Here is an 18,214-nt window from a genome sequence, read left to right as displayed (position 1 = left end):
TCTCCCAAAGAGAAAACACGACAGTGAAGAGAAGGGAAGGGTGTGGGGTGAAGAAGGTGAAGGGTATGATGGGGGAAGGAGTGCAGAAGGAGATGGTGATGATGTGCAGGGTGATGGTTGTTGAAAGAGTCTTAAAGCTGCACGTCTCAACTCATCAGCAATGGGCACGCCAGCAAAATATTCTGCGCCGAATTTAAAGCTTGCTATTTTATGATCTGCATTATTTTAATTCTGTAATATCTGCATCTATATTTCCTTTCCTTAACCTTTATTTAATTGCCAAACGTTTAAACATTTTATTCTTCCTAATTCTGACATTAATATGACCTTTAATTCAAAAGCATAAAATCGGTTTATCTGTACCAATCTGTCACGTTAATGAGAATTACAAAGCGTTTAAGTCTTGGCTAATTGTTAAGCATGCAGCAAATATGGAACACTGTAACAGGAATGTTTCAATGTTCCACACTGCTTGAACAGGAAATAAAACACTGATTGCCATGAGTACTTTGGGCCTGGAAATTCAACAATGCTGCATTGTTTTGCAATCTTCAAATGGGCACCATAATGCATAATTTGGCAAGTCCGTTTCACTGTCAATCCTGATCACCCCTGTTCCTACTGTTCACTTATCTCCCTCTGTCTGTGCTCTCAGTTCCAATCACTTAGTCCCTCATTCACAAAACTGTCAAGAGCCACTGTGGATGATACAGTGGGCTGAAATTCAAACCAGCCTTACCAACATGTTGCCTCGGGACACTGTGAGCTCTATGCAGTTCACCAGTCTGATGTAAGCGGAGCCCAAGGCCAATACTGCATAAGCCTAAACCTCCCATTATAACAGAAGACCCTTTTTCTACCCAGTTTGCACTAACAGGCTGATGCTAAGCAATTTCTCATCCATAAGTAACTAGCCACCCTGTCATCACAGCTAAAATCTACTGGCCAAATTTCAAAGTAGCAAATTACTTGATGCGTGGCAAGGGTGGAGGAATACTGAAACACTAAATTAATGAAACTGGAACGGTATATGAGTAGAGAGTTTATCTTGTACAGGAAGTGAAAGTTATAGTAAAGGGAGTGAGAGGAAAGGAATTCAAGTTACAGAGAAATCAAATGAGGATTTTTAGTTCAGCAGTAAAAGCTTTCAGAAAACACAATTGAAGTGAGATATGTGATGTTAAAAATGCACTAATCTGCCACATCAGAATTGTGATCTATAGATGCCAACTTTCAAACAATCCAGGTTAATGAATTTTTAATTCTACATGAATAAATTTTTAATTTAAATCGAATTTAGCTGTGAGGAGAATTACTGCATAGCATGACTTCCAGCAGACATAAGTTACATTTGCAAAGTGGCAAGGGGGAGGAATCTTAAGCAAATAGGATTAAAGAGCAGGTTTTCCACTCCATTTTCAGGGACAACTATCCGTCCTGTCTGTGAAGAGAGATGCCTCAAAATCGATCCCAATGAGATATCGTGACTTTGCACAGCACTTTGAATCTACTCTCCCAATGAATAAACCTATGATCAGTCCCCTTTTCAGTTCCAAATAAGAGTCACATTAAGCATCAAAGGTGACACAGTTTCACTTGGCAAGATGCTGAGATTCCCTAACACTTACCATCTTTTAATCCTGATGAGCAATGCATATGGCGGCGTAGAGTTATAGAGATGTACAACACGGAAACAGACCCTTCGGTCCAACTCGTCCATGCTGACCAGATATCCTAACCTAATCTAATCCAGTTTTAGAGGCCCATATCCCTCTGAACCCTTCCCTGTTCAGACACCCATCTAGATGCCTTTTAAATGTTGTAATTGTACCAGTTCCACCACTTCCTCTGGCAACTTATTCCATACATGCACCACCCTCTGTGTGTGAAAAAGCTGCTCCTTAGGTTCCTTTTAAATCTTTCCTCTCTCACCCTAAACCTATGCCCTCTAGTTCTTGTAAAATTACCTCATGGGCAGACCTCATCGCCATTCCTTTGCTTTGTTACCACTCTCTCTTCAGGCAGTCCAGAGGAGAGGATGGCACTGAACACAGCAATACAATATGGGCTGAAGAAGGAACAAGCTGTAACTGAGGTCACAATGGATGTATCTTTAAACATGCATGTTCCTGAGAATGTCCTCCTTGGTACCAACTTCTTTGTTGGTATAGAGCTCCAAAACAACAGCAATGAAAAACGCAGTACGACTGTTTTTCTGAGCGGCACCGTGGTGTTCTACACTGGAGTTCCAAAAATTGAATTTATGCGGGAGACCATTAAAGTCACTGTGGAACCTCATCAAGGTGAGACCCATTGTTGTGGATTTTCTGATTACCGGTGTATTGTGATCCAGTTATGCGGTTATTGGGGGTTTGGTGAGGGAACAGCAATATGTGCATGCTTCATTTAAATATTTATTTGGGGTGGAGGTCCCACTTTTTAATGTTCAAACCTGCAAGGACATCATTTCTAAAGGGCATCCAATAAGAATTAATCTCCTGTACAGTTGGGAAATTGAAATCAGTTGGGTCTGATTTCCATGTTGCTGGTGGGTATATGGATGGAAACTATTTTGAATTTTGCAACAGCTATTTTTTGCTCATTTTCTTTGCTGTGATGTTGGATTTCCACTTGATGCGTGGTTCATTCAGACATGGGTCGTCTGTGTGGGTCATTCAGACTATTTCGCCCCAGTGCTATTTTTGGCATCAATGAGCTTGCCAATGGAAAGTCACCTTTCTGGAAGAAAGAGGAACTATTGGTCGGTCATATCAGGTTAGCTTCCATAGATCTCTACAAGTAACTCACCTCCTTACTCTCTGCATTGATTATCTCAAAATCTGGAGATGGCTGAAGGCAGGGCAAAAGTTCAAATGAAGTTTCATGTTTCTAAAGGGGGCTTGGAGAACATGCCTGACAGCCAAACAGACATGATCTTCAATGTTCAATAGTTACTCTGAAGCATTATGATCACAATAAATAGCACCTTCAGCTGTTGGATTTACAAATACCCACCTTTCCTTCTCATGCATTTCATCCAATGACAATTCATTGTGGTACTCAAGTTTCCTCATGTCATTATTGAGTTGGGGTGAAAATAGCAGGAGAACAAATGTCCGAACGTCCAAACTGCAATCTTTGTATGAGGCTAGAGCAACAGATGCATGGGAACACCATCACATGCAAGTGTTCCTCCAATCCTACACAATGCTGATTTAATAGCATTTGTGCCACACAAATGCCAGGCTATGGCCATCATCAATAACAGACAATCTAACTACCACCCATAACATTCAATGGTGCTTTCATCACAGAATCCTCCACTGTCAACATCCTAGAACTTTTCATTGACCAGAAACTCAACTCAACTCCGAGTTAATGACAGTGGCTACATGAGTAGGTCAGAGGCTAGGAATATTGCAGCGAGTAACTCACCTCTTGACTCCCCAAAGCCTGTCCACCATCTACAAGGTTCAAGTCAGGAGAATGATGGAATACTCCCCACTTGATGGGGGCAGTTCCAACAACAATCAAGAAGCTTGACACCATCTGGGACAAAACAGTCTGCTTGATTAGCAACACATCCACAAACATTCACTCCCTCCACCACCGATGCTCAGTAGCAGCAGTGTGTGTACTATCTACAAGATGCACTGCAGAAATTCACCAAAGATCCTCAGACAGCACCTTCCAAACCCATGACCACTTCCACCTAGAAGGACAAGCAGATACACGGGAACGCCATACATGGGAAGTTCCCCTCCAAGTCACTTACCATCCTAACTTGGAAATATATGTTCACTGTTACTGGGTCAAAATCTTGGAATTCCCTCCCTAAGGGCATTGTGGATCAAAATCCTGGAATTCCCTCCCTAAGAGCATTGTGGGTCAACCCACAGCAGGTGGACTGCAGTGGTTCAAGAAGGCAGCTCACCCCCACCTTCTCCAAGGGCAATTAGAGTTTGGCAATGTATGCTGGCCCAGCCAACGACACCCATAACCCATAAAAATGAATAAACTAAAAAAAAACTTGGAACAATATCACTGTTCCTTCACTGTCACTGAGACAAAAACTTGGAACTCCCTTTCGTACAGCACTGTAGGTGCTCCTACACCAGATGGAGTGAAGCAACACTTCCTGCAAGGTAACCCCCCGTCACTTAAAAGTCTGACGCTCTTGTTCAGCTGTGTAGGCAGTGACATCATCTCTTGAGAAGCTACATGCTGAGTATAAGGGCATAGCAATGCTTTGAGAAATTGCACAAAGTTGCTGGAATTTTTGCTGATCATTGCCGTGTCTTCTCCAACCAACCTCATTTTGCCCCCTTAGCTCTGTCTTTAGCTTCCCCTGCAGACGCGTCAGTCCAGAACTTGAAGTGTTCTCGCTTCCTGTTGAAAGAGTAACTTCCATTATGATAGTGCTCCCCAATTGCATTTCTCTGCAACTGACAGTAAGCCCCTTGTACCTTTTGGACAAAGTGTGAAAGTGAATGTAACATGCCTGCAAAACTTGACCCCAGATGAGCACATGCATCTCCTGAAGGTGAGATATGGAGGTGCATTGCCACTTTAAATAAAGATTTTGAATAAATGAAGTAGTCTGTGTGGAGTGTGTGGCAAGTCAAGAGTGTGACTGGTCAGTGTATGCAGTAATCCGGCATTTGGTGAGATTGCTATTGCAGGGGTTCAGAAAGGTCAAGGGCAAAGTGGATGTGTAGTTATATTTTTATATTTTCATAAAATGTTGGGATTGCTGGCCTTGTCCTACATTTGTGCCCCCCCCCTCCTAATTTCCCTTGAGAAGTGGGTGATGAATTGCCTGCTGGAAAAACTACAACCATCTGCTGTAAGTACACTCACTGTTAAGAAATGGGTTCAGGTTTTCAACCCAGTGACAGTGACAAAATGGTGATATGGTTCCAAATTAGCATGGTGTCTGTCTTGAAGGAGGACTTGCATGTAGGGGTGTTCCTGTGCACTTGCTGCCCTTGTCCTTGTGGAGGTTACAAGCTTGGGAGCTGCTGCATTATACCTTGTATATTGTATACTGTGCTGCCATTATGCATTGATAGTGGAAAGTGTGAATTATTAAGGTAATGGATGGAGTGATGATCGACGAGTTACTTTGTTCAGCACGGTCATAGAATCATAGAGCAGTACAGCATGGAAATGGACCCTTCGGTCCCACTCGTCCATGCCGACCAGATATCCTAACCTAATCTAATCTCATTTGCCAGCACTTGGCCCATATCCCTCAGAACCTTTCCTATTCATATACCCATCCAGATGCCTTTGAAATGCTATAATTGTACCAGCCTCTATCACTTCCTCTGGCAGCTCATTCCATACGTGCACCACCCTCTTACCTTTAAACCTATGCCCTCCAGTTTTGGATTTCCCGACACCAGGGAAAAGACCTTGGTGGTTGGCTATTCGCCGTATCCGTGATTTTACAAACCCCTATAAGGTCCCCCTCAGCCTTCGATGCTCCAGGGAAAACAGCCCCAGCCTGTTCAGACTCTCCCTATAGCTCAAATCCTCCAACCCTGGCAACATCCTTGAAAACCTTTTTTCCAAATCCTTTCAAGTTTAATGATATCAGGGAGATCAGAGTTGAATGCAGCGTTCCAAAAGTGGCCTAACCAATGTCCTGTACAGCTGCAACATGACCTCCCAACTCCTATACACAGTGCACTGACCAATAACGGCAAGCATACCAAACGCCGTCTTCATTATCCTATCTACCTGCAACTTTCAAGGAGCTATGAACCTGCACTCCCAAAGTCTTTTAATGTTGAACTTCTTGAATGTTCAAAGTTAAAAATCACACAACACCAGGTTATGGTCCAACAGATTTATTTGGAAGCACTAGCTTTCGGAGCGCTGCTCTTCATCAACCACCCAGTCCAGCACTGGCTCCTCCAATTCTTGAGTGTTGTCAAAGCTATATTCGACCAGACAAGTGCCAAGCATTCTATTACTTTCCTGATGTATGGCTTGTGAACAAGCATGAAAGAGTAAAGAGGTGAGTTACTTGCTGAAGAGTTCCTGACCTTTGACCTGCTCTTGTAGTCATAATATGTATGTGACTTGTCCAGGTCATTTTCTGGTCAATGGTAACACCCAGGATGTTGATAGCAGGGTATTCAGTGATATAATTCTGTTGAATGTTAAGAAGCAATAGAGAGTGTTGAACTTTCATCCCCAGAACGTTAACCTGAACCTTGGGTTGCTTGTCAAGCACCATTATTACAATTCTGCAGTCCCAGGATGTGTTGAGACAAGTGCATTGACATATTTCAACCAATTGTGTGAGTCATTGAAGCTGTTCTGGTACTTTCTGACTGTTCTTGTGGTAGTGGAGATTGTTTTGACTGTCTCTGCTAGTTCCCTCCATTATCACATTTTAACACCTTCTTTATGGATCACCTCTTCTAAGGGCCCCTGAAACAGCGCCTTTCTGCTCTGACTTCCATCTGCAATGCCTCCACAGATACATCCAAAGACCTTGATGTATGACAGCAGCCACAAAAACTCCAGACTCCTGGTACCATAAATACAAGGTCTTTTTATTGACTGCACTGAAGTCTAATTTCCTCCTTCCTAAAAATAATAAACCTCCAGACTTCAAGGTGGCTAATGAGGAAGCAGAAAGAAGTAGTGCTCTCACCCGCCCCTGTCTCTCTAACCTCTCAAGCCCTGCAACCCCTCACATCTGGGCTTCTCCAATTCTGACTTGCGTCCACATTCCTCATTTTAGTAATCCTTGATGAATGGATGCACCCCCGATGCCTAGATGCTAAGTTCTGGAGTTCCCTCTGTGAACCTTTCCACCTCATTCTCTTCCTTTCAGAAACTCCCTAACAAACAGTTCCTTTTGACCATGTTTCTGGTTATCTGTCCGAGTGTATCCTCCTCAGACTAAGTGTGCAATTTTTGTGTTTGACAACACTTGTGAAGCCCTTTGGAATGATTTATTACTTTGAAAGTGCTTCATAAATGAAAGGTGGCAGTGTTGTTGTTTCATATTGATGTGAGTTAGGAATACCTCATCACTAATTCACTCCCAGCATCAATCCCAGTCTGCAACAAAAACTGTGCTAATGAGTGTGATCAATGTCATTCGATTTCACCACCATTTGAGACTGATTAAAACCTATCAATAATCATTTTGTTCTTCAAATGCTCTTTTCATTCTGTTTATCATATGTATTTGCAACATTGCATAGTTATTTCCTAAACTTTACACTGAGGAATTAAAATCCAGAAGAGACCTACTAGTGCATACACTGCATATAATAACTTCATAACCTCCATACTATTCACTTCATTATATAACCAGTGCTTTCTACATTTATTAATTACCTGCCTTTTAACATTAAGCTAGTTTTCAATCCAGACTGCAAGTTTTTCACAGTAGTTCTTTCTATCTTCTCTGTGAGTCAACTATCTTTAAATTCACTACATCAGAAGAGTATGTTTTGTTCCTAGATTATTATCAGCCGTTGTTATGTGATGGTACATGCTGTTTTTGCATTCAATTCTTCACATCTGGGATATATGAGATAGTTGGACTGGATATGCATTTTTACAGTTAATGGAGTAATCAATTTGAGCTGAATTGGTGGAAAATCACTATTTGGACAAAGCAATACACATTTTGATAGAACCTGTCGTTTCGCTTTAAAGTTTTTAACTTCAAAACAAAGGACAACAATCTTCTGTTCAAAGGTGGTTTTATAACCTAGTCATATCACTGCCCTCAGTTCATCAGGCACAAGTGAAGATCAAGTCAAAGGATTATGTCGATCACCTTGTTGAACAGTCCATCCTGCACTTTTTCATCAGTGGCCGGGTCAATGAAACAGGGCAGACCCTTGCTGTTCAGAAGACTGTAACCCTGCAGATTCCAAAGCTGAACATGAGAGTAAGTTATGTCTAAAATGGGCTCAAATTACTGTTTTTGCCAAAACAGGGGCCAAACTCCTATTAAAACACAGAAGAATGTTGAAGAATTTTTTTTTGCATCCATTAACTAGAGGGGTATTACTTTTTGAATGAAATTCAATTCCATTTCACGCACTGGTGGGAGCCAGTAAAGATTAAAGTTAAAAATGGCTCATCAAAAATATCTTTCATTTCCTCACATGTTTATTTTGGTCAAGGTGATTCGCTTCTGGTTCAGAACTTCTGTACTTTCAAAAAGTGGAGAGCCCAAGATGTCTAATAATTACTGAAAACAACAAATACTGGAGATCACAGCTGATCAGGCAGCATCCATGGAGAGAGAACAAGCTAATATTTCAAGTCTGGATGACTCTTCTTCAGAGTTCTGATGTGATCTCCAGCAATTTTTGTTTTCAATACAGAATGGCAGGATGCCACTGTGGGCGGCACGGTGGCACAGTGGTTAACACTGCTGCTTCACAGCGACAGAGACCCGGGTTCAATTCCTGCCTCAGGCGACTCTCTGTGTGGAGTTTGCATGTTCTCCCTGTGTCTGTGTGGTTTCCTCCGGGTGCTCCGGTTTCTCCCACAGTCCAAAGATGTGCAGGTCAGGTAAATTGGCCATGCTAAATTGCACCTAGCGTTAGGTGAAGTGGTAAATGTAGGGGAATGGGTCTGGGTGGGTTGTGTTTCGGCAGGTGTGGACTTGTTGGGCCGAAGGGCCTGTTTCCACATTGTAAGTAATCTACTCTAAATTCTAGCATCCTCAGAAATTTGCTCCTACATGTCTAATAATCAGTTCTCTCAGAGTATCTGTATTTAGTAATTGTCATCCAGAGCAATTGAAGTAAATGAATAATAAAATAATCATTTAACAGAATCCTATGATTCTGTAAGTTTGGGGAAGGGAGAAATGTGTGCAATGTGGACATTTTTCTCCACGTCACAGTACAGAGTGCATGCTTTTGTTGTGCTCATAGTTAACGAAACATTGTTTGTGATAGCACTTGTTGTCCATGATCAAACCAAATGGTTGAAGACCAGGCCTTATGAGATAGCTTGTAGTTCAATAGCATGATATGGTTTAAACTAAATTCAACACAGTACATAAGGAAAAATGCAATTACAGTTCGAGTAGTAAATATGGGATAAAAGAGAGGTTTCTTTCTGGTTCCCTATGTTTGATGTCGGCTGGTTCCCCAATTGCTCTGCATTCTGCCAATCAACAAGCAAGTCAATCACAACCATTGCACAACCATGTTCTCAGTTAACAGATTCTGATAATGATTCTGTGATTGTCATTCACACCTCCTCTAGACCCATTGTAGAAGTTCTGAGGAAGGGTCGCTTGACCCAAAACGTTCAGTCTGATTTCTCTGCACGGATGCTGCTAGACTTGCATCCGTTTTTCAGCAATTTCTGTTTTTGTTTCCTCTTGACCCATCTTTACTGACCCTTTCCTCCCTGCATTTGCCTAGCACCATCATCAGTTTATATTACAAGATGCAGGAGTACGCTGTTCAGCACCACAAGCAAGTTCTGCTGTTCAATAAAATCATAGCTGACCCTATTGTAACCTCAAATCCACATTCCTGTCCACCTTCCTCTTAAGGTTAACATGCAGCTTCTGTTGGTAGTTAGGAAGGAAAATGCAATGTCAGCATTCATTTCAAGAGAGCAAGAAAACAAAAATAGAAATGTACTGCTGAGGCTGTACAAGGGTCTGGTCAGGCCATGTTTGGAATATTGTGAACAGTTTTGGGCCCTGTATCGAGGGAAGGATGTGCTGGCTTTGGAGGTAGTCCAGACGATGATCATGGGGATGATCCTGAGATGAAGGGCTTGTCATATCAGGAGCGGTTGAGGACTCTAGGTCTTACTCAGCATTTAGAAGGATGAGAGGTGAAGGAGATGTTTCCACCAGTAGGAGAAAGTAAGACCTGGGGCCTTTAGATGGCTCTTCAGAATGGAGATGAGAAGGAATTTGTTCAGGCAGAGGGTGGTGAAACTGTGGAACTCATTGTTGTGGAGGGCTGTGGAGGCCAAGTCATTGAATATATTTAAGACAGAAATAAGTTCTTGATTGGTAAGGTGGATCAAGGGTTACAGGGAGAAGGCAGGAGAATGGGGTTGAGAAATGTGTCAGCCATGATTGAATGGTGAATCAGACTTGATGGACTGAATGGCCTAATTCTGCTGCTGTGTCTTATGGTCTGATGGTATGTTTCAATCAAGTCATCTCTGGCTCTTCTAAACTCTATAAGGTACAAACCTAGTCTGTCCAGCCTGTCCTCATTGAACAACTCATCCATTGCAGGTATTAATCTGGTGGATATTCTCTGATCTGACTCCAATGCATTTACATTTTTAAACAAGCAGACTGATACTGTGCAGAGTAGTCCAGATGCTCCAGCCCTGAGGGAAGGTCACTGACCCCAAAATGGAAAACCTGTTTCTCTAGTGACAAATCTTGGCTGATTTGCTGAGCATTTCCAGCAGTTTGCCTCAGAAAATGATGTCTAAATGTTGTCCATTGTTACTATCAGAAAAATTCTCTGTTATAGAATCCCTACCGTGTGGCAACAGGCCATTTGATGCATCGAGTCCACACCGACCCTCTGAAGAGCATCCCTCTCAGACTCAACCCAGCCCTGTAACCCTGCATTTCCTATGGCTAATCCACCTAGCCTGCATCTCCCTGGACACTATGGGTAATTTAGCTTGGCCAATCCACCTAACTTTGGACTGTGAGAGGAAACCAGAGCACCCAAAGGAAACCCACACAAATATGGGGAGAATTTATTTCTCTGTAGGAATCCTGAGGGATTGATAAAGACTGAGACAAATCTGATTGATTGATTGATTCCAGTTAGCACTTCCATCACTTTCAGTGCTAGAATCACAATGGCAACAAGTTATTGTTTTAACTGAGAATTAATGGCATACTTAAAGGTAAGGATAGTCCGTATGAATAATTCAAATGATAAACTAACACAAAAGGGGCAGGCCTGAAAATGTGGCATTGGGTGACCACCGTATCTGCAGAATTGTTTTCCACAGTTTCAATTACCTGTGGTTTACCACGGGCCGAACATATTATAGGGAACCTTCTGGAACCGGGGCCAGGAGGCTACGGGGAAGGTAAATTTCCCATGAACATTTGCTTGGTGGTGCAGAAGTTGAATATGGCTGAAAAAGAGAGGCATGCAGTCATCAGGCCATTCCACATTCAAAGGGAACAATAATTTATACTGTATGTAAAGAGGTATTGTTTGATTGTCATGTGGACTCGGATTGATAAATGGTTAATTGATAGTAGCCCCTAACAGGTTTTATATCCCCCCCCCCCCCCCAACTCTTTTCAGGTTGAAGGCCCAGTGATGCTTGGCCATGAGGTAACCCTTGTGATTGAATTTACAAACCCTCTCAGAAAGCCTCTCGAACATCTGATTCTTCGCATTGATGGACTTGATACACAGAAGGCAAAGTTAAAGATGTTCAGGTAAGGAAAATCAAAATCAGCATAAGTGATAGAAATGTAATCAAACCTTTGCATTAAATAATGCAAGGGGACTCAATTGTCCTTGGGACTCCATATAGAATTCAGTAATTTTAGGGCCTGAGCACTGTCTCCACTGTCCTTGCCACAACTCCCACACACCAGGCCTTGTGATCATGTGGACTGCTACAAAAACCACTCCATAGTTAGCCACCCCCATTGTCCTACTAGCAGCCTTCACTCGTCCAGGCTGTCTGTTACTTGATCTATTGTCTGTCTAACTGTGTTTCTCTCTCTCTCTCTGCGCTCCATCTCCACCTCTTCCCCCCCTCTATCCCCTTACCTCATCCTCAGCATTTCAACCAACCTTTTCATGGCTACAACCATTTCTGAGGAAGGGTCTTTGGAGCCAAAATGTTAATTCTATTTCTTTCCTCTAATGCTGCAGAACCTGCTGAGTCTTGCCAGTAATTTCACATTTCTGATTTCCAGCATCTGCTGGATTTTCTCATTAAATAATGTTTCCGGCTGTGTGTTCCTTTATTAACATATCTTCTTATTAAAAACTCTACGTTGTTTCCATCTGTTTTACATCAGGTAAAAGTTGGAAAATTGACAGAAACTGTAAAAGCAAAGTTTTCTGTTCTTTCATTCGGCAGAAGGAGTTGAGGGAACAGGAGTGGGTTCGGATGGTGAGGGGTGACAGCGGCATTGGGGGTGAAGGGGGAGGAAGGTTTTGGTGTTCCTGAGACTCTGTAGATGTTGCACATGGTCCTTTAATCTGAAATAGCAAGCAAGCAACTAAGAACGCTTCCATCTCATGCCCCTGAGTGGGGGAGAAATGGAGATGATTTCTTCGGTTCCTCACACGGTGAATTTGCCAGCAGCTATCAATCTGTATCCTGGAAATACCACCCAGAGTTTTGCTTTCTCTCCACAAATGAATGGCTCCAAATTGAAGAGCCAAGCTACTGGAAATCCTCACCTGGTCAGGCAGCGTCTGCAGGGAGAGAAACAAAGTTCACTTTTCAGGACTGGAAAAGGTTTCAAGCAACGCTGTCACGTCTCACTTTTTCTTTCCTGTTCTGACAAAGATTTGTTCTGAAACACTGGGCTGAATCTTTCTCACTCAAGGAAGAGTCTTGAGGTCGGTTACTCTCAGTGACAGCGGTATTCATGAGAGAAAGGTGCAGTGACAGGTCCTTGTCTGCCATTGGATAGTAGGCTCCCTCTTCTTAGGGATTAAATGGCAGATGTCATGTAACCCTCAGGCTGCTGGGTACTCTCACTATGAACTCTGGCATCTGTAAAATAACACACAAACCTGGGAAAGTTCCTGTTAATGACTTGCCCTCAGCTCCCTCCAGGAGTTTCCCTGCATTGCTGGGTGGGTTGTCATCTTCACTGTGAAGATGAGAAAAGTCACAAGGATATCTCTATGTATTGGAAATCCAGCCAAAAGTTTCATTTGGAGTTTTTCTACCTTCGCCCATGCCCCCCTCCAATTCTCCTGGGCCCCCACACCTCCAAGGAACCTGGCGAATCCTGTCCACTTATTCTGTTTCTCTGATTTTGTTTTTATTTCTGACATCCAGTATCTGTAGCATTGTGTTCAGCTGAATTATATCAGTCAGCGCTTAACTAACTTCTCAGTGATAGATTTTCACTGGGAACTGGTTACTCTCTTGGTTAAGGGATAATGACTGACTTAAGGGCAAAGAAAGTCAGTGTGAATAATTTAAGTGACAAGCTAACACAGAAGGAGTGGTATGAAACACAAAATGCTGAAAGTCAAGTTATGACATTGTTGTTCAAACCTAAATGTAGCCCGGGGATTATTCTTAAACATAAATGTTTGGTTGTTGCATAGAATTTGAACATGACTGACAGAAAAGAAACATGCTTTCTTGAAATTTTCCATCTAACATTCATCAGGACAAAATCGCAAGAATACCAAATCTCAAACAAAACAATCATTTGTACTGCATTTAAAAATGTCCCAATCAGTGGGAATTTGGACTCTGGTTGATAAATAGTTAATACCATTGAACGGTTAATGGCCAAATTTGATTTTAAATTCAGTTCAAGCAAGTCAATTCCTGATTAAAGCATTGCTGTTGGTTTACAGTAGGCAATGGCTATCCCAAAAGTTGGAAAAGACACAATGCACAGACGTGCTCCTTCAGTTTACAGCAGACTGATGGCTGTGCGTGAATTTGTGCAGTTTATAACAAGTATAAGTAAACTAGGCAATATTCGAGGAGCAGGAGAGTTGTCATTTCAGGCATAAGCCCTTCAACAGGAATGTCAGGGGGGAAAGGGGGCTGAGAGATAAATAGGAGGGCGGGGGTGGGGGGAAGGTAGCTGTGAAGGTGATAGGTAGATGCAGGTGGGGGGTGATAGTGATAGTTCGGAGCGGAGGATGGAGACAAGTGGGAAGGTGGATGGACAGGCAAGACAGTTCAAGAGGACGGTGCTGAGTTAGAGGGTTGAATCTGGGAGGTGGGGGGGTAGGAGAGATTTGGAAACTAGTGAAGTTGATGTTCATGCTGTGTGTTTGAAGGGTCCCAAGGCGGAAGATGAGGCATTCTTCCTCCATTGGCGGGTGGCTTGGATTTGGCGGCAGAGGAAGCCCAGGGCTTGCATGACCTTGGCGGAGTGGGAGGTGGAGTTAAAGTGGTTGGCCACTGGGTACTGGGGTTGTTTGGCGCACATAAATAGTCAAAGAAAATTTGGCATTCTTGAGATTCTATCCTGATGAGGTAAGCTTCAACATCAAATTTGAACAAGTTTGTAACACAAATAACATTTTCTGTTTGCAGTATCCTCCAAGACAATGCCACCTTAACAACAAAGGAAGTGTTTGTGCCCAAGAAACGGGGTCAGCGCAAAGTGATAGCGAGCCTGGACAGCGGTGTATTGAAGCAGGTCATCGGAGAATTAGAACTAAATGTTACATAGGAAATATAAATGGAGCAAACAAAGAATCTTCTTCTAATGTGCCTTAAAGGGAGTTTTCTGAAGATGTAATCTGGAGTGTGTATTAATTGAAAAATTTAAAAGGGAATTCTAACGTATTCATCTTCTGTTTTTGAGCTTGTTTCCAGTGCTTTCTGTATCAATTTTTATTCACTTTAGCCAATATCAAATTGATGACAGCACTTAAGAATTTATCCTTGTTACATTTTATCCAACCGTGCTCTAACATTTTTCAAACTCTGTGGTGCTTATGTTATTGTGTACTGGATATATATAAACCAGAACAGGGATTATATCAATAGGGCGTTACTTCTTTTCACCTATGGCTATACATAATGTGTCACAGAAAGCTTAGATCAAAAGGTACATGCAGATATAGCCCTGCATCTTGTAACTTTATTGGGTATCTGAAAGAAAGGGATGTTTGCATTCAGTTACTTTCTCAACTATTTTCCTGTGTCCTCTCTGGATCCATTCTGAGTATGGGATGCACAAGTGCCAGAGAGTATATTTTTCACCCAAGTTGATGTTTTTCATGCATCAGCCCGTCTGGTGTTTACCAGCGAGCTGTTCACCCTCAAGGGGAATCACATTTGGACGCAATCTTCTCCATCTCTCGTTCCCACCCCCAAGCAATTATTTGCATTGACTTCTTTCCTCTGCAGTTGAGGGTGGTTGACAGGTTGACAATCTGACAGGGAATGGGAGAGTGGTGGCATGGGGACTTGGGAAGCTGCAGTGTGTACCTGGAAGCTACAGAATCTTACACCTTTTGGCTGTCTCCAAGCAGCGATCTGCTCCCTTTTTACTTTCAAAAGTATTCAGATCATGCTTTTTTTTCTTAATGTAAGTGCTAATTGCCATTACAAACTTTGCTTTTCTTTAACTGCAGTGAAAAGCACAATATTGGATATTTCCATATTGCTTTACATACTTTTGTAGCCAGTAAGAAATAGATAAAAATGTATGAGCGAGTAGTTTTACGTTTATGTCACGTATCTGCATCAATATAGGACCAGAATCAAAGTTTATCAAAGACGAGAGAAGTTGTACAGCGGGGGCCTCCGAAACTTTGACAGTTTTGTATGGAATATGTCTGTACTTGTTCTTTACCAGGAAATTGCCTCATTCTCTCCCTGCACAGAGCATCCTACACATGGTTAAGAGATTCATCCTGTCCTCCCTCCACACTTGTTGACTCCATACCCTGGCAACTGACACTTTAGAGATTGTGGTTACACATGCCTGGGCTTATAAGTGTCCCAGAACAAAGGCCATGTTGCAAAAGGCAGTACCACTCAGGGGTACTTGCAATGACTTGTTGGACCTATCTCCTTTGCAGTTGAGGGCCATTGCAATACTCAGGCTGACAGAGTTTCATGTTATCATAGTATGAGAGTACTGCTATCCCCTAGCCCTCCAAGTCTAACCCTACCACCGTTTAGCAATACACTAATCCAAAAATCTGGTTTGAGAGACTGTCAGCCACATATCACTCAGAATAGAAGATGTGATTCACCCTGGAGAAGACTGAATGTTCTGAGTCTCCTACCTGAATGTCAGGAGCAACGCTGTTATAAACATCACAACAAAATATGCCAATATGCTTCAGTGCCAGGGACCTGGATTCGATTCCAACCTCTGGCGACTGTCTATGTGGAGTTTACAAGTTCCATTCATTTCTGTGTGGATTTCCTCAGGATGCTCTGGTTTCCTCCCGTAGTCCAACTTGCAAGTTAGGGGGATTGGCCGTGCTAAATTGCCCATAGTGTCCATGGATGTGTAGGTTAGGTGGGCTAGCCATGGGAAATACAAGGTTACAGGAATCGGGTGGGTCAGGATAGGATGCTCATCAGAAGGTCAGTGTGGATGTGATGGGCTGAATGGCCTGCTTCCATATTCTGTGAAGTAGTGTGACAAGCTAATGTAAGAGGGAAGATGGCATTACATTTGCATCTCCATGAGCGGATGCAAAAGGCTTGGAATTCTCTACTTCCTGTGGAGCCCTGTGGAAGTTGGGACATTGAGTATCTTCAAGGCAGGATCAGCTAATGATGTCAAGGAATATGGGGATAGCATGGGAAAATGACATCGAAGTTCATGATCAATCATGACTAAGAATGGCAGAACAGAATCAAGGGATTTAATAGCCTCCCCCGATCCTGGGTTTCATCTGATACTGCAAGAACATTGATCCACATTAGTGGCATTCCAAGATTGAAAGGTTTCTATCCAGTTACTACCAATAACTTATCCAGTGATAACAAGCTGATTTTTAAAGCAGCATTTGCTATGCTAAATATACTAAGCCACTTGATTGAAGCATTTCTGAAACAAAATTTGACACTGAGTCACATAGACATTAGGGAAACAAATAGAAGTCGGCTTTAAGAGCATAGGAAAGAGGAATATCATATAATCCCTACAGTCTGGAAACACTTCGTTCGGCCCAACAAATCCATGCTGACCCTCTGAAGAGTATCCCACCCAGACCCATTCCCTTATTACTCTACATTTACCCCAAACGTATGCACCAAATCTACACATCCCTGAACACTATGGGCAAGTTAGCATGGCCAATTCACCTAACCTGCACATCTTAGGAAACCTACGCAGATATGGGAAGAATGTGCAAACTCCACACAGACAGTCACCAGAGGCTAGAATCAATCTTGGGTCCCTGCTGCTGTGAGTGATCACCACTGAGCCACCACGTCAGTCAGAATTGTGTTACTCTGCTACATTCGTATTTATATTTGGAGGCTCCGTTTTTAATCCATTTAAGTGGAATCTGGATTGGAAGTCAATATGTCAGTCGACAGTGCGGCCTGCACAGCAGAGCTGCATAAAAATTTACCGCAAAGTCTTTTTTCAAGGAGGTCACAAATAACACATTGCAGAGGAAGCAGGTCTTCAGGAATATAGAGTGGAAAAGTGTGACGCTGGAAAGGCACAATAGCCGAGGAGCAGGAGACCAACGTTTCAGGCATAAGCTCATCATCAGTCCTGATGCTGCGTGTCCTGCTGTGCTTTTCCAACACCACGCTTTTAGACTTTGACTCTCCAGCATCTGCAATCCTCACTTTCACCTCTTCAGGAATACAAACTGTCAGCAGCTCCACCTCTTAGGAACACTGATTGAGGGATCCTGAAGGGCATTTCCAGTGGGTTAACTTCACCTTGATGTATGTCATTGTAACATCATAATGTGCCATGAATTCTGTTATGAGGAGCTTTACTCTTGATTTCTTTTGTATCACACACGTGCTTATAATGTGCACTATCAATATTCCAAGCTGATTGCTAATAAAATTAACTTTTCTGTAATTTAGTTTATGTCGTCTTTGTGTGATTAAGAGACGAAAGTTGAATTGATTTGCTTCTCGTTTACTGCAGTATGTTAATAGATTACTATAGTTTCTCACAAAACGATATGGAACAATGCAGTGCCATGCAGATGCAGAACTAGAATCCATTGTCTCTCCGTTTATAAGGAAGAGAGGGGCACAACTCAGAATGACCCTTGGAACTCTTGAGAGCAAACGTTTTCATTCACGGGATGAGGGCATCACTGGCCAGGCCAGCATTTACTGCCCATCTCTAGTTACCCAAAGGGCAGTTGCTGTGGGTCTGGAGTCACATTTGGGCCAGACCAGGTAAGGATGTCAGATTTACTTCCCTAAAAGACATTCGTGAACCAGTTGGGCTTTTCCAATAATCAACAATGGATTCATGGTCATCTGGAGATTCTTAATTCCAGATTTTTATTGAATCCAAATTTGACCATCT

At 42.5% G+C, this 18,214-nt stretch overlaps 1 protein-coding gene across 2 annotated transcripts in view; it reads left to right on the top strand.

Moving 5' to 3' along the window:
• The window catches only part of LOC132832360 (coagulation factor XIII A chain-like), a 111,058-nt gene extending 93,306 nt beyond the window's left edge, over positions 1 to 17,752 (top strand). For both annotated transcript variants that reach the window (XM_060850311.1, XM_060850310.1), the window contains exons 13-16: positions 2,022 to 2,303; positions 7,767 to 7,927; positions 11,313 to 11,449; positions 14,269 to 17,752. In XM_060850311.1, coding sequence (XP_060706294.1) covers positions 2,022 to 2,303; positions 7,767 to 7,927; positions 11,313 to 11,449; positions 14,269 to 14,407 — 719 coding nt within the window. In that variant the 3' untranslated portion in view covers positions 14,408 to 17,752. The remainder of the gene's footprint in view (positions 1 to 2,021; positions 2,304 to 7,766; positions 7,928 to 11,312; positions 11,450 to 14,268) is intronic.
• Positions 17,753 to 18,214: the final 462 nt, after the last annotated feature.

Source organism: Hemiscyllium ocellatum, chromosome 34 (assembly GCF_020745735.1).
Source record: "Hemiscyllium ocellatum isolate sHemOce1 chromosome 34, sHemOce1.pat.X.cur, whole genome shotgun sequence".
NCBI lineage: Eukaryota > Metazoa > Chordata > Chondrichthyes > Orectolobiformes > Hemiscylliidae > Hemiscyllium > Hemiscyllium ocellatum.
The sequence above is the reverse complement of the archived record's forward strand: the minus strand, read 5'-3'. Positions and strand labels throughout refer to the sequence as shown.